Source organism: Oncorhynchus tshawytscha, linkage group LG04 (genome assembly GCF_018296145.1).
Source record: "Oncorhynchus tshawytscha isolate Ot180627B linkage group LG04, Otsh_v2.0, whole genome shotgun sequence".
Taxonomy (NCBI): domain Eukaryota; kingdom Metazoa; phylum Chordata; class Actinopteri; order Salmoniformes; family Salmonidae; genus Oncorhynchus; species Oncorhynchus tshawytscha.
This window is the reverse complement of record NC_056432.1, coordinates 38,456,115-38,473,637: the sequence shown is the minus strand read 5'-3', so window position 1 is coordinate 38,473,637 and position 17,523 is coordinate 38,456,115. Positions and strand designations below refer to the sequence as shown.

At 39.9% G+C, this 17,523-nt stretch overlaps 1 protein-coding gene across 3 annotated transcripts in view; it reads left to right on the top strand.

Annotated features, from left to right (window-relative positions):
* LOC112248683 (netrin receptor UNC5D-like) overlaps window positions 1-17,523 on the top strand; it is a 215,583-nt gene that overhangs the window by 139,597 nt on the left and 58,463 nt on the right. For all 3 annotated transcript variants that reach the window (XM_024417918.1, XM_024417919.1, XM_024417917.1), the window contains exon 2: window positions 3,784-3,999. In XM_024417918.1, the coding sequence (XP_024273686.1) occupies window positions 3,784-3,999 (216 nt within the window). The remainder of the gene's footprint in view (window positions 1-3,783; window positions 4,000-17,523) is intronic.

The window sequence follows — 17,523 nt, the reverse complement described above, 5'->3', positions numbered from 1 at the left end:
CATAAATTATTATTGTGTCTATTGAATGTAATTAGTATTAGTGCAGAACTGAAGCATTGACATCTGTTGAAAATAATAACAGGAATTTTTTTTTCATTTGACATATACAAATCTTTTTCACAACCTAGAGGACGACTAACACTTAGAGTGGCTTGCAAAAGTATTCACCCCCTTTGGCATTTTTCCTATTTTGTTGCTTTACAACCTGTAATTAAAATAATGTTGGGGGGGTTGTATCATTTGATTTACACAACATGCCTACCACTTTGAAGATGCAAAATATTTTTTATTGTGAAACAAGAAATAATACAAAATACAGAACTTGAGCATGCATAACTGTCCATCCCCCCCAAAGTCAATACTTTGTTGAGCCACCTTTCACAGCAATTACAGCTGCAAGTCTCTTAGGATACGTCTCTATAAGCTTGGCACATATAATTGCCGAGCCCATTCTTCAAAGCAAAACTGCTCCAGCTCCTTCAAGTTGGGATGGGTTCCGCTGGTGTACAGCAATCTTTAAGTCATACCACAGATTCTCAATTGGATTGAGGTCAGGGCTTTGACTAGGCCATTCAAAGACATTTAAATGTTCCCCTTCCCCTTAAAACACTTGAGTGTTGCTTTAGCTGTATGCTTAGGATCATTGTCCTGCTGGAAGGTGAACCTCCGTCCCAGTCTCAAATCTCTGGAAGACTGAAACAGGTTTCCCTCAAGAATTTCCCTGTATTTAGTGCATCCATCAATCATTCGATTCTGACCAGTTTCTCAGCCCCTGCCGATGGAAAAACATCCCCACAGCATGATGGTGGCAGCATCATGGGATGGTACCAGAGTACCTTCTTCCATATGTTTGGGGAGTCTCCCACATGCCTTTTGGTGAACACCAAACGTGTTTGCTTATTGTTTTCTTTTAGCAATGGATTTTTTTCTGGCTACTCTTCCGTAAATCCCAGCTCTATGGAGTGTACGGCTTAAAGTGGTCCTATGGACAGATACTCCAATCTCCACTGTGGAACTTTGCAGCTCCTTCAGGGTTATCTTTGGTCTCTTTGCTGCCTCTCTGATTAATGCCCTCCTTGTCTGGTCTGTGTGTTTTGGTGGGCGGCCCTCTCTTGGCAGGTTTGTTGTGGTGCCATATTCTTTTCATTTTTCAATAATGGATTTAATGGTGCTCAGTGGGATGTTAAAAGTTTCTGATATATTTTTTTATAACCCAACCGTTATCTGTTATTCTCCACAACTTTGTCCCTGACCTGTTTGGAGAGCTTGCCGCTTGCTTAGTGGTGTTGCAGATCTTATTAAGGGGCTTCTTAGCAAAGGGGATGAATACATATGCACGCACCACTTTTCTGTTTTTTATTTTTTGAAACAAATTTTTTTCATCTCACTTCACCAATTTGGACAATTTTGTGTATGTCCATTACATGAAATCCAAATCCATTTAAACTACATTTAAATAGGAAAAACCCCAAGGGGATGAATGCTTTTGCTAGGCACTGTAGATCTTGTTGCCCTCTGCATTCTCAAAGTAACAAGTTCAAACAGGTGCCATTAATACAGGTAACGAGTGGAGGACAGAGGAGCCTCTTAAAGAAGTTGTTACAGGTCTGTGAGAGCCAGAAATCTGGCTTGTTTGTAGGTGACCAAATACTTATTTTCCACCATAATTTGCAAATAAATTCATTAAAAATCCTACAATGTGATTTTCTGGATTTTCTTTCTCATTTTGTCTGTCATAGTTGAAGTGTACCTATGATGAAAATTACAGGCCTCTCATCTTTTTAAGTGGGAGAACTTGCGCAATTGGTGGCGGACTAAATACTTTTTTGCCCCACTATATGCCCATTATTGGAAGATGTACACTTTATTAATAGATCAATTCTTGGCCAGCTAGGGGAAATACAATGATACATTTTTACTTCTGCTCCAATACTTGACAATGGTGGGGTTGGAAACACACAACGCTTGGTAGGTATTGATATTGATTGATCCCTTTCATAACTGAAATAGAAGCAATATTTTTGTTAATATATATTTTCTAACTAGAGCTTTTCCGCTATTCCGTGCCAGTACAGTAGTGTGAAGAGAAGTAAAGTTCACTAGCTAACTATTCAGACCACAGAGATAAGAAATATAACAAATTAATACATATAGTTTATTAAAACTAAATAGCAAAGCAACATTTTATACACATTTAAATAAACCAATGACGCAGTCACTAGCTAGCTAGCTGCTAACATGGCTTGAAAACAAGTAATCCATAGTAGCTATAGCACTTTTTTAATTTTGAAAAAATGTATTTAACCTTTATTTGACAAGGCAAGTCAGTTAAGAACATATTCTTATTTACATTGACGGCCTACCCCAGTCAAACCCTAACCCGGACGACGCTCGGCCAATTGTGTGCTTCCCCATGGGACTCCCAATCACGGCGGGTTGTGATACAGCCTGGGATCAAACCAGGGTCTGTAGTGACGCCTCTAGCTCTGAGATGCAGTGCCTTAGACTGTTTCGCCACTCAGGAGCCCACTTGCATACATATTTATAACTAAATAGCAAAAGCAACATATTACTTTATATCTAGAAATATTTATTAGCTGGCTAGCTATGTCTTTTCAGCAGAACAGTCTCTTGGTTGGTTTTCAATCCCTTAGCTAGTTTTGTTAAATGTGAAGACTGTATATTATTAAATCAATTCTCTATGTATAATTTAATTACGTGATTAAACAAATCATGTAACTTTAATTAACTAGGAAGTTGGGGCACCACAGGAAAATGTTTAACGAGTCTTTATTTCCTGAGTTCCTATATTTTCATATCTTATCAAAACAGTCGCTCATTAAGGAATTTTACCTCATCAGTCTCATTACTGATTGTTGCAAACCCTTGGGTATCTGCATGAACCATAGCATAGAATCATGAATTAGCAATATACAAATTGTCTTAATGATTTATTTACTAAGTAACCTGATCCTTCAGATCGTCACAGGAGAGTCATGACATGAGCTAGCTAACTAACAAGCCCTCTACAGTTTGTGAGCGCAAATCCGAGGTTCACTCTCATCTTGACCCGGGCTCTATTGTTTTCCCTTTTAAGTTTCTTTGGGTTATATGGAGGAGATGCTGGGACATGTTGTTTACTCCCCGCATCTGCCATATCTCTTCTCTAGCGAAGTGTGGATATGCGTCCCATTTTTCTTCCGTTTCTGGGAGATTCTAAATTGAATAATCTCGTCCTTTCTTCTCATTTCCTTCTCAAAACCCTTTGGTGGGTTTTGGCTTTCTCATCCAATGGGGTTTGAGAAGGAGACGAGGAGAGATGATGCTAGTAGAATGCAATTGAGATCTTCTCAGTCTGACCCAATGAGCTTGTGGCGGAAACTTGTCATTCATTGTGCGCAGTACTAAATCTGTCAGGAAAATACAAACCAACAGCCAAATCAAATACAGGGATTTTCAGGTAGGCTGCAGGTGCTAAATTGTTACTGTTGAATCACATTGAATGACAACTAGCAACTTACAGCTTTTGGACATAGAAAAAGTTACATAATACAGCTTTAAAATCTTCATAACATATCTATCAGTGCTTTTTCCTGGGTTTTGTTTTGAATGTCAGTCATTGTCACCCAGAAGAACACTGCTTTGTATTTCTCTTTAGGAATTTAGGCTGGGTATCTGCTGTATCTGTAAAGCACTTTGTGACAACTGCTGTGCTGATGTAAAAAGGACTTTATAAAATACATGTAATTGATTGATTGAATGAACTAGTCTCTCTCTTTGCAGGAGCCACAGGTGACATCCTGCTAGACTCCCTACCATCAGTCCCAGGTACCCTGCCTCACTTCCTGAAGGAACCAGAAGATTCCTACATCATCAAAAGCAACCCAATCAAGCTGCTGTGTCGGGCTGTGCCTGCCTTGCAGATCTTCTTCAAGTGCAATGGAGAATGGGTGCACCAGAATGAACATGTGTCCCGGGAGTACATGGATCAGAACACTGGTAAGAAGCCATAGAGATCCTATAATCCAAGGGTATTCAAATCCTACAACGGATGTTTGGAGTTGTGTAGAATGGCGCCGGAGGGGATGGCTGACATTTTACATGATCCTAACCAACTGTGCTATTTTGTTTGTTTTTTTGCAACTTATTTTTTTACTTATTTTGTACATAATGTTGCTGCTACCATCTCTTATGCCCGAAAATAACTTCTGGACATCAGAACAGCGATTACTGAACTCGAACTGGAAGAATTTTCTTTCTTAAATGAGTCTGACGCAAAGGATATATTGGTTTCTCGGGAACGGGCCCAAATCCCCGTCATTTGCGTGAAGAAAAGAAGGAGAAAAAGGGGGCGGAGGTCAGGCTGCCTTCTGAGAATATGTTGGCGAGTGAGAACCTCAACTACCATCCGTTCTATTGGCCAACGTGCAATCATTGGAAAATAAAATAGATGACCTATGATCAAGATTATACTACCAAAGGGACATTTAAAAACTGTAATATCTTATGTATCTGAACGACAACACGGATAATATAGAGCTGGCTGTATTTTCCATGCACCGGCAGGGCAGAGAAGCTACGCCTGGTAAGTAGTGCTTGCCTGAGGTAGAGAACCTTATGATAAGCTGTAGACCACACTATTTACCAAGACAGTTCTCATCCATATTATTCGTGGCTGTCTATTTACCACTACAAACCGATGCTGGTACTAATGGCATTGAGGAGTATATTACCTCAGTCATCGGCTTCATCAGTAAGTGCATCGACGACGTCATCCCCACAGTGACCGTACATACAAATCCCAACCAGAAGTCATGGATTGTCCAGCCTTTTGTCCACTAATCTCCACGGATGGTTGTCGGCATGGTTGGTATACTCTGCAAAAACACATTCACGTTTTAGTAAACAATTATTTGTATTTTTTTATTTAAACTTTATTTAATGATCAATTTTATCACACCGTATGCCTACACGTTGATAGGCTATATACATTTGTTTTAAGAAAATGCACTGAAACCGAAATACCATCTGTTTTGGTGATCCTCTCAGCTCCGGCTAATTTTCCAGACCTCAAATGGTTACAGTCCTAACCCTGGAACAGGTAGCACCGTAGAAAGAAGCTGGCTTGATGAAAATGATGTCCATTTCATCTGTTCTCTTTGGTTGCAATGTCTTTTTTTTTTTTGATAAACATCTCGTTTTTGAATGGTAACTGTGTTAAGGGTGGAGTTTGGGGCGGTGTGAGGAGTACTGGAAAGATGTGAATTCAGCTTACAATAGGCCATAAGCATACAGCAGATTGTCGATTGTCCTCACTTTGATTATGCTGTAACAACATACTGTAGCACCATGATCAGGATCTCTATTAATTTAAGTGAGCAGAATAGGGCTTTCAGGAATAACATAAAATATAGTACAGTTTTTATTATCAATCAGTATATTTGAGTTTAACCACAATATTTGTTGTATTATTTGTTCTGTCTTTTCTGGTGGATTAAACTGAAATTACAACCAAATTTTTGGCTTGTTTAAAAAATAAGGATATTTTAGAGATTATTTTGTTTTCAAATAACCTAAAGTGAAAGAGAAAAAGACCATTCTTGAGCATGGGGAGAGACATTGTTACTAATTTGTAAATAAAGCCAGTTTGTTATTCAGAATTATTTATTTCTGTTTTTAGAGGGAGAGAAACCAAAAGCCTACCGTCACCTCATAGGTCTCTTGGTAGTGGCCGGTACAGGTATTGAACCAGCATCCATAGCAACTCAGTTTGCACTGCGATGCAGTGTTTTAGACCACTGTGCCACTCAGTCACTGTACAACGTGACTGGTCGGGAGTCGGCTACAGTACTACAGTAAGAGCAAAGTAATCCTAAAATTTCCACACCCTAATTGTAGTCTAAGTTTCTCTTAGAATAAAAACCTTAGTGTAACAACAGTTTTAGTAGGTAATACTGTCGAGTTGTAACAAAAAAAATACTATTTTTCTAGGTGTGTGCGGGCAGGACAGAGGAATAGCAATTCTTACACCATTGTTCTAAATTGGATCACTTTCTTCGTCCTCATCATTCAGTTCATTGAAATTCAATTTTGAAGTTGTGCACAATTATCAGTTTCTATTTGGTTTATGTCGCCCTTTCATTGTCAGTTAGAGATGCAGTGGCACCTTGAACCCAAAAGCATAATCAGTGCTCTAACTCCCCTTTGCGCTGGTCTGGCACATTGGAGTAGTGATGCAGGGTACCGTACTAAACCACAAATTACCTGTAAGTTCCGCAGCATAATCGCAAAACTTTTAGTTAAGCAACCACTGTACAAATGGAAACCCAGCCGTGAGTTGCCCTGTGACGTGAGCCTATCAAATGAGCTAAATGCCTTTAATGCTCGCTTCAAGGCAAGCAACACTGAAGCATGCATGAGAGCACCAGCTGTTCTGTTCTGTGTGATAACGCTCTCAGTAGCCGATGTGAGCAAGACCTTTAAACAGGTTAACATTCACAAAGCCGCGGAGCCAAACGGATTACCAGGATGTGTACTCAAAGCATGCACGGATCAACTGGCAAGTGTCTTCACTGACATTTTCAACCTCTCCCTGACCGAGTCTGTAATACCTACATGTTTCAAGCAGACCGCCAGAGTCCCTGTGCCCAAGAAAGCGAAGGTAACCTGCCTAAATGATTACCGCCCCGTAGCACTCACGTCGGTAGTCATAAAGTGCTTTTAAATGCTGGTCGTAGCTCACATCAACAGCATCCTCCCGGATACCCTAGAGCCGCTCCAATTTTCATACCGCTCCAACAGATCCACAGATGACACAATCTCAATCGCACTCCGTTTTGTCCTTTCCCACCTGGACAAAAGGAACACCTATGTGAGAATGCTGTTCATTGACTACAGCTCAGCGTTCAACACCATAGTGCCCACAAACCTCATCACTAGGCTAAGGACCCTGAGACTAAACACCTCCCTCTGCAACTGGATCCTGGATCAACGGACCACCCCCAGGTGGGAAGGCTAGTTAACAACACGTCTGTAACACTGATCCTCAACCCTGGGGCCCCTCAGAGGTGTGTGCTCAGTCCCCTCCTGTACTCCCTGTTCACCCACGACTGCGTAAAATACCCCTGCACAACATCTATTTGCACCTCTCCCGGATGGAAACTACAAGTGTAATTGGCTGTGCTCAATGCAATGGCACTTACAAATGTAGATCCTTCAAACAAGGAAACAAATCCCAATCAAAGGTGTTATCACGTGCTCCACTAAAGCAGTTATTTATCTTATAACTTGTCCTTGTGGTAAAAAAATGATGTGGGTAAAACGAAGTGCGAATTAAAAGTATGAATCTCGGGAACATTGTGGCACCATTAGGTGCAAAAACTCAGCGTACCCAGTTGGAGGCCACTTTTTGGAATGTAGCCACTCGATTTTGCCCCTACATTATATCGGAATTGAACACGTCACCCTCCCTAGGAGAGGAGGTGACCTCGACAATTTATTGTTAAAACAAGAGGCTGCTTGGATCTTTAATTTAAAAACTCTTGCTCCCTTCAGTCTCAACGTAGACTCTGATCTGAAGCCATTCTCGTGATTTTGCTATTCAATGAAAATGTTTGTAGGCTTATGTAGCCATATTGTATCTTTGATCTTATACTATCCATTCATGTTTTTTTACATGTTCTATTTATATCTGTAAATTAACCAATGATATCAAGCCACACCCGGCAGAAATTATAGACACCTGTGTGTGTCCTTTGACACTATATAAACTAGTGACCTGCAGTGTTTGTCATTATACCCTGATGAAGACAGCTTGTCTGTCAAAATGTTGGTTATTACGTTAATCAGTTATTGCATCTGAGCTCCTAAGAGTGTGCGGATCTCCTTTTCTTTTTCAAGTGTTCTACTCCGCTAGCCAGCACCTCATCTAAACAGGTGTGCTTTTCTTTCACCTCCAGATTAACATGATACAACTCTACATGTGATCTGTTCCCATTACATAACCTGGCATATTTATCCTTATGCTAACCTGAGCAGGTGGCAGTGATTATTTCCTGTAACAAATTCTCTATCAGCCTATCAAAGATTTTAGACTTTATATCGACAAACCAATGGTATTTCTTAAAATAAGTCAACTTGGCTTCCAGAGGGACCTTTTAAAACTCCAAATTCAAAGTTTACTTTTGTTCCACTTGGTAGTGGAGAGTGCCAATAGTGCATGATACATCCTTGACTAGGCTACTAGCTACTAACGTAAGAAACAATTCTAAAGGCACATTTTCGCGTATGACGAAATCCTATGTTTTTCATGTGCTTTTCCCAAAAATAAAATAGAAGGAGGTCTATACAACATTTAATTTTATCGTACGTCGTAAAAAGGCTTATGGACTTGTCAAATAGCTGTCATGTACAGTCATCATCATTGCTTCCTGGTTGCACACACCACTAAAGCGGTTGACTCTAAAACGACAGGGCACTTTAACCGTGGGTTTGAGCCCTCCTTGCATCAAGCATTTTTGTTAAGGAAAGAACTGTTCACTGCTGGTCCTCGTTGTTTGATTCAAATAACACATGACAAAGTGGAGGATTATAAAAATGCATATGAAACGTTGTACATGTACATTACCGGTCAAAAGTTTTACAACACCTACTCATTCAAGGTTTTTCTTTATTTTGTTGTATTTTCTACATGGTAGAATAATAGTAAAGACATCAAAACTATGAAATAACACATCATGTAGTAACCAAAAAAGTGTTAAACAAATTCTTCAAATAGCCACCCTTTGCCTTGATGGCAGCTTTGCACACTCTTGGCATTCTCTCAACCAGCTTTATGAGTTAGTCACCTGGAATGCATTTCAATTAACAGGTGTGCCTTCTTAAAAGTTAATTTGTGGAATTTCTTTCCTTCTAATGCGTTTGAGCCAATCAATTGTGTTGCGACACGGTAGGGGTGGTATACAAGAACAGCTCAAAAAAGCAAAGAGAAATGACAGTTCATCATTATTTTAAGATATGATGGTCAGTCAATACGGAACATTTCAAGAACTTTGAAAGTTTCTTCAAGTGCAGTCGCAAAAACCATCAAGCGCCATGATGAAACTGGCTCTCATGAGGACCGCCACAGGAAAGGAAGACCCAGAGTAACCTCTGCTGTAGAGGATAAGTTCATTAGAATTACCAGCCTCAGAAATTGCAGCCCAAATAAATGCTTCACAGAGTTCAAGTAACAGACACATCTGAACATCAACTCTTCAGAGGAGACTGTGTGAATCAGGCCTTTATGGTCGAATTGCTGCAAAGAAACCACTACTAAAGGACACCAATAACAAGAAGAATCTTGCTTGGGCCAAGAAACACAAGCAATGGAATCTAGACCTGTGGAAATGTGTCCTTTGGTCTCGAGTCCAAATTAGAGATTTTTTTGTTCCAACTGCCGTGTCAGTGTGAGACGTGGTGTGGGTGAACGGATGCTCTCCACGTGTGTATTTCCCACTGTAAAGTATGGAGGAGGTGTTATGGTGTGGGGGTGCTTTGCTGGTGACATTGTCTGTGATTTATTTAGAATTCAAGGCACACTTAACCAGCATGGCTACCCACAGCATTCTGCAGTGATACGCCATCCCATCTGGTTTGGGCCTGTTCAGACTATCATTTGTTTTTCAACAGGACAATGACCCAAAACACACCTCCAGGCTGTGTAAGGGAATTTGACCAAGGAGAGTGATGGAGTGCTGCATCAGATGACTTGGCCTCCACAATCCCCCGACCTCAATCAAATTGAGATTGCTTGGGATGAGTTGGACCGCAGAGTGAAGGAAAAGCAGCCAACAAGTGCTTAGCATATGTGGGAACGCCTTCAAGACTGTTGGAAAAGCATTCCAGGTGAAGCTGGTTGAGAGAATGCCAAGAGTGTGCAAAGCTGTCATCAAGGCAAAGGGTGGCTATTTGAAGATTATATTTAGATTATTTTATTAACACTTTTTTTGGTTACTACATGATTCCATGTGTTATTTCATAGTTTTAATGTTTTCAATGTTCTACAATGTAGAAAATAGTTTTTAAAAATAAAGAAAACCCCTTGAATGAGTAGGTGTTCTAAAACTTTTGACCTTGTACAACGTTTCATATGCAGTATTATAATCACATTTTAAAAATACCGGTATTGTAAGTGTAGGCCTATGTCTATGCTATGTGTGTAAGGGATAATCAACACGGGGCTAAATGTGCCAGGTTATCTAATGGGAACAGCTAATGTAGCTTTTGGTCACGTGCAACTATGTCAAACGATTGTAACTGGCTGATGCATATTTTGAGATGGAGAAAAAGTTTCAATTTTAACTTTTTCTAATGTTCGCAAGTATGGACCCCATATGTTCAGTCCAATTAAGACCCATCAGGCTGGTGTCAGAGAGAGAGACGTGCACAACAGACTAGCGCTGTGCCCCAAATTGGCACCCTATGCTCTACTTTTGACCAGAGCCCATAGTGCACTATGCAGGGAATAGGGCACCATTTGGGATGTATCCGAGAGCAGGTTGTGTTGATTAGAGGCTTACACTTCACTTCTGTTTCCTGAAGGGATTTCCGGGAAAACAAAGCTGATGTGACACCTCGTCTGGAATGTGTTCTGATTAGTGGCTTCTCAATAGGAATCGTCGTCTTTCTGGTATTCATGAAGGTCCCTTTGCAGTAAAGCCTGTTTAATTACTTCTGAAAGTTCATATTTGTGTGATTGCTGTGCTGTGAAATTGTTGTGGCACTGATAATGGGGGAAATGAAAGTCAGAACCTGTACCATTTCTACTCTGTGTGATTCAGTCAGTGCATGGGAAAAGTATGAGGGAATAGTTAACTCTTTTTGGTTTTATGCTAAATCCACTGCTTAGCAAGAGGCCAGCTAGTTAATTGATTTGAAAGATGAGAATGGGGCATTATCTAGCAATAACAAAAAGTAAAGTGCCTGTTCTTCTCCTTCAATATGTTGACACAGTGGGCTGAACATACTGGGATGTTTTAGGTGGTAGGAGGACTGTGGGCAAAAATATGTTGTTGCTAAATACTGAATTATTGGCAAATTCCATCAATTCTTTAGAAAATGGAAAGGATGAGCTCCAACCCAAGCACTGTATTTGAATAATTTTATGCTATTTACCAAAATGTAGCAAATTGCACTGACTAAGCATGACAATTGCACTGGATTGGGAGGAAAGGGGTTGTTGTAATACTAGGTTAGGCTACCTGTAGACATGTGTGCATATAGGGTCTGATAACATATTGACCAATCAGTGTCTGTTAACTTCTCTACAATAAAGCAACTAGCAGTACTATAATGGCTCATATTGCTTATTTCATAAGCTTATGAACTTGATATTATCCTTTTTTATTTAATAGAGCCATGGTGATGTTTTCCTACTGTAAAGGGAGTATATGGTCTCTGTAAATCCAGAGTAGATCAGGTCTGATGATGTACTGTAGGATATGAAAGCTGTTTTGTATTAATTAACTCTGTTCATACTTGTTCAGCTCATCTGCATTCTCAAGTGAATAACTGTCTACTCGTTGAGCTCCCTCCAGACGGCGCCACCGCCTCCCCACATGGTACTTAACCTAACACATTATCTTCGTTCGCTACGCAATTTCACAGATTTTGATTCAAGCACTCCCAGTATTTGAACATTTGCTCTGCCTTTAAGCTATATTCCAGAGAACAATTATTACTTTTTCTTAATCTTCTGCACTTCACCGCATGCGATGTTACTTTGCCTAGGCTGTGAAACCAATGGTTTCTGTATCAAAAGGAGACCCAGGTGGATTTGCAATTAAAAGAGCCTGGCTGAGATTGTCCTCTTCTCACCTCTTCTCACACCTGGCCAACTGGATAGCCAAATAGCTTTATCACCATTAAAATCATAACCACCAGTGAAAACAACATGCTCAGCGCTGCTTTGTCCTGCTCCAGTAATGGACAGACAAATTGTGTAGTGTTGGATTAGGCCAAGATAATCAGAGCAGAAGATATATGAAGAATTGGATGTTATTGATTAGTACATGGACCCTCAATGCCACCAGGAGCCCCGTGATTATAACGTCTCTTATTTACCAACCAGGCTGATGAATCACAGCCACAGATAAGTAGTGCTCCAGTGCCCTTGGTTTAGCCAGACTGAGGCACAGGGAGGAGAGCTAGGAAGAGAGAAGAGGAGAGCTATGAGGTGAGGAGAGGAGAGCTAGGAGGAGAGCAGGGACTGACTGTTGGCTGGCTGAAGTCAGCCAGCAAGGTGAAGTAATAAGTTGAGAATGTACTGTCACGAAGTGCTGCTCATGGAACGTTTCCTTTCAATTAACCTTCCTACCTTAAAGGAAAATGGACTTCTGTCCCAATTTGTCTATGTTTAAATGTCAATAAATGTCTATTTGAATATCGCTGTGGCAAATGAATCCAGACAGCCACCTACACCTCTGTCCAGGTATTTCTCTAAGCAGAGAGAATTAATTTCAGACCCCATGGAGTGCAGTGTGATGACTAGAGATGACTACAGACAGCTGTGCTGAGGCCTCTGGGACGAGGCGGGTCTCGTCTACCTGTCAGTAATAGATTTTTTATAGGGTCAGCATGCCTATACATAATTGAACAGCGGAAGGATTCGTTGGGAAATCAATGTCACAGTGGCCTCCGGTTGAAACCGACGGCTGCAAGCGATGACGTGTGGTTAGGTTTAAAATAATTGAATTGACAAGCTCTGTTCATACACTATTTATACAAAAGTATGTGGACACCCCTTCAAATTAGTTGATTCGGCTATTTCAGCCCCACCCGTTACTGACAGGTGTATATAATCTCAAATTCCTGCTCTGCTAGAGCTTCCCCGGTCAACTGTAAGTGCTATTAATGTGAAGTGGAAACGTCTAGGGGCAACAACGGCTCAGTCGCGAAGTGGTAGCCCACACAAGCTCACAGAACGCGACCGCTGACGTGCGTAGCGCGTACAATTGATCTTTCCTAGTTTCAACACTCACCACAGAGTTCCAAAATTGTCCTTAGTGTCTTTGTCTTTGTTCCTGTCGCTGTGTTAGTTGACACAAGTATAGGCTGTTTCGGTTTTCGTTACGTTTATTGTTTTGTAGTGTTTTGTGTGTATTCGTGTTACGTTTGTTTGATTAAACATGGATCGCAATCTACACGCTGCATTTTGGTCCGATCCTTGCTACACCTCCTCGTCCGAGGAGGAGATAGAAGAAAGCCATTACACGTGGTATAATAATCATCGGCTGGAGTGGTATAAAACTTGCCGTGGTATAATAAGCGTCAGCTGGAGTGGTATAAAACCTGCCGTGGTATAATAATCGTTGGCTGGAGTGGTATAAAACCTGCCGTGGTATAATAAGCGTCGGCTGGAGTGGTATAGAGTGGAGTGTAGACTGGAGTGGCAACAGTTCAGGGAAGGACCTTTCCTGTATTAGCATGACAATGCCCCCGTGCACACAGAAATTATTTGTTGAGATCGGTGTGGAAGAACTTGACTGACCTGCACAGAGCCCTGACCTCAACCCCATCGAACACCTTTAAGATGAATTGGAACACCGACGGCGAGCCAGGCCTAATCGCTCAACATCAGTGCCCCGACCTCACTAATGCTCTTATTGCTGAATGGAAGCAAGTCCCCACAGCAATGTTCCAACATCTAATGGAAAGCCTTCCCAGAAGAGTGGAGGCTGTTATAGCAGCAAAGGCGGGACAAACTCCATATTAATGGCCATGATTTTTGAATGAGTTGTTCGATGAGCAGGTGTCCACATACTTTTGATCATGAGCCTTTTACTTAATTGTGTGTATGGAACATAACTTAACTTAACTTAACTTAACTTGTGTGTATGGAACATTTCTGGGTCTTTTATTTCAGCTCATAAAACATGGGAACAAACTTTATGTTTGTTCCCATGTTTATATTTTTGTTTAAGTTTTGACTTAGGGGTGTGAATACCTATGTAAATGAGATATTTCTGTATTTAATTTTCAATAAATTAGCAAAACTGTCTATAAATTCTTGTGTGTCGATGGGTGAAAAAAAATGAATACATTTAATGCATTTTGAATTTAGGCTGTAACACAACAAAATATGGAATAAGTCAATGAATTCTTTCTGAAGGCACTGTATGTGAGAGGGAATCATAATACGTTTGTTCCGAGAGAAGTATTTATGATGTTATGGATGGACTGCTCCTTTGATGCTGTTAAAGGCCTAGTGAAGTGAAAAACGATTTGCCAAGAGTGTGCAAAGCTGTCATCATGGCAAATATAAAACATATTTTGATTTGTTTAACACATTTTTTGGTTACTACATGATTCCATATGTGTTATTTCATTGTTTTGATGTCTTCACTATTATTCTACAATGTAGAAAATAGTAAAAATAAAGAAAAACTCTATATAGCACTTTTGACTGGTGCGATATATTTCCCCCTGAGGTTGGAATAATACTGTGAAATTGTGATGAAAATGTCCTTTTTAGTGCAAGAGCTGTAATTTCTGCCTGTTTTGGTGGGATGGACTTTTGGCCTGCCTGGTGACTAGGCAGTACATTGGTTAATAGACCTCTTCCAGTAATAGCTAGTTTTCTGTTTTCCCCTTCTCACTCAGACCCCTCCCAGACATTACTAGCTAAATTCTTGCTTGATAAATTGCTCTTTGCTAAGAAGCTATTTTTGTTTATTTTTGACAATTTTAATTGAAAACAATCACAGCTAGGGTGCTTAATTGTTACGCATAAATGATTTGATATTGAGATAAAAATGGCTGGATTGGTCCTTTTAAGATCCATTCTTCCTACTACCATCTTTTATGTGTTTTTAATTAAGCTAGTTAAAATCTCCTTTATCAGGGGTAAATAGTCCATGTGCCTTAGGGAATCACACACCATTGGGGCCCCATATAGACCCATATATTCCATAAGGACTCAATGCCCTTGGATTAAAGAAAAGTCACCTACCTTTCTTGTTGAGTCTGTGCATTGTGAATGTTATTGTTGGCGGGCAGTGAGCAGACAAATCCGCTTGCTCTCTCTCACATAGATTGAAGGCACATGGAGAGTGGCAGGTCCAGACAGGCTTGGACACTATGGGGAGAAGAGGCCTGAGAATAGTAGATGAATAACCTTGATGGTTACAAAGATACACACACATACACACTCACACTCACACACACAGCTGCACGCTTCCCTGACCATGTCTTCTTTCCCTGTCCTCCTTCACTTCCCTTCATGGATCTTACTGAGACAACTGGGTTTGTGTAGGCCTGCAAATGTAGCCTGTCATTGCAGCCATAAACATTTCCAAATAAAAGATGCATAAATACACTGTTTTATACCTGCATTTTGAGCTAAAAGTTATTCATGTCAGCAGCCAATATCAACTAGGGATATCTTGTCACTATTGTGGAGTCCAAAGCAAGATCATATGGCCAACCTGTTTGTAGTGGCGGTTGCAGGGTTGGATGGAAAGCATGGCCTGCCTGTAGCTGTGATCGGTCCACAGGGGTTCTGATCTATGAAGTAGCAGGGTGTGGTGTACACAGAGGAGGAGTCAGCTTTTATGTTGCAAAAATATATTAAATTTTTCACAGCATGGCGTTTATCCTGTTCAATAAAGGGAAAATGAAACCTAGCTCGGTTTAGAGCACTTCACTTATTCATTAACTCAGTCTTTCGTCAAACCCTAAATCAAATCATCTCTGTCGTGGCTAGGCTTGGCTTTAGCTTTCGGCTATGGGAATCAACTCACGCACGTTCTTTGTCTTTTCGTCCGTTCTTTGTCTTTGTCTTTCATGTCCTCTGCTTTCCTTTTCTTGTTTCTTTGTTCTATAGTTTTCATTGTGTCTTTGTTCTATAGTCTCCTAGGTTATTTTTTCTATAGTTCTCCTTGTTTCTTGGTTCTATAGTTCTCCTTGTTTCTTTGTTCTATAGTTCTCCTTGTTTCTTTTATTTAGGTCTCCTTGTTTCTTTGTTCTATAGTTCTCCTTGTTTCTTTGTTCTATAGTTCTCCTTGTTGCTTTGTTCTATAGTTCTCCTTGTTTCTTTTATTTAGGTCTCCTTGTTTCTTTGTTATTTAGTTCTCCTTGTTTCTATAGTGCTCCTTGTTTCTTTGTTATTTAGTTCTCCTTATTTATTTGTTCTATAGTTCTCCTTGTTTCTTTGTTCTATAGTTCTCCTTGTTGCTTTGTTCTATAGTTCTCCTTGTTTCTTTGTTATTTAGTTCTCCTTATTTCTTTGTTCTATAGTTCTCCTTGTTTCTTGGTTCTATAGTTCTCCTTGTTGCTTTGTTCTATAGTTCTCCTTGTTTCTTTTATTTAGGTCTCCTTGTTTCTTTGTTATTTAGTTATCCTTGTTTCTTGGTTCTATAATTCTCATTGTTTCTTGGTTCTATAGTGCTCCTTGTTTCTTGGTTCTATAGGGCTCCTTGTTTCTTGGTTCTATAGTGCTCCTTATTTCTTGGTTCTATAGTGCTCTTTGTTTCTTGGTTCTATAGTTCTCTTTGTTTCTTTGTTATATAGTTCTCCTTTGTTCTATAGTTCTCCTTGTTTCTTGGTTCTATAGTGCTCCTTGTTTTTTGGTTCTATAGTGCTCATTGTTTCTTGGTTCTATAGTGCTCCTTGTTTCTTGGTTCTATAGTGCTCCTTGTTTCTTGGTTCTATAGTGCTCCTTGTTTCTTTGTTATTTAGTTATCCTTGTTTCTTTGTTCTATAGTTCTCATTGTTTCTTGGTTCTATAGTGCTCCTTGTTTCTTGGTTCTATAGGGCTCCTTGTTTCTTGGTTCTATAGTGCTCCTTATTTCTTGGTTCTATAGTGCTCTTTGTTTCTTGGTTCTATAGTTCTCCTTGTTTCTTTGTTATATAGTTCTCCTTTGTTCTATAGTTCTCCTTGTTTCTTGGTTCTATAGTGCTCCTTGTTTCTTGGTTCTATAGTGCTCCTTGTTTCTTGGTTTTATAGTGCTCATTGTTTCTTGGTTCTATAGTGCTCCTTGTTTCTTGGTTCTATAGTGCTCCTTGTTTCTTTGTTATATAGTTCTCCTTGTTTCTTGGTTCTATAGTTCTCCTTGTTTCTTGGTTCTATAGTGCTCCTTGTTTCTTGGTTCTATAGGTCTCCTTGTTTCTTTGTTCTATAGTTCTCCTTGTTTCTTTGTTCTATAGTTCTCCTTGTTTCTTTTATTTAGGTGTCCTTGTTTCTTTGTTATTTAGTTATCCTTGTTTCTTGGTTCTCTAGTTCTCATTGTTTCTTGGTTCTATAGTGCTCCTTGTTTCTTGGTTCTATAGGTCTCCTTGTTTCTTTGTTCTATAGTTCTCCTTGTTTCTTTGTTCTATAGTTCTCCTTGTTTCTTTTATTTAGGTCTCCTTGTTTCTTTGTTATTTAGTCCTCCTTGTTTCTTGGTTCTATAGTTCTCCTTGTTTCTATAGTGCTCCTTGTTTCTTTGTTATTTAGTTATCCTTATTTCTTTGTTCTATAGTTCTCCTTGTTTCTTTGTTCTATAG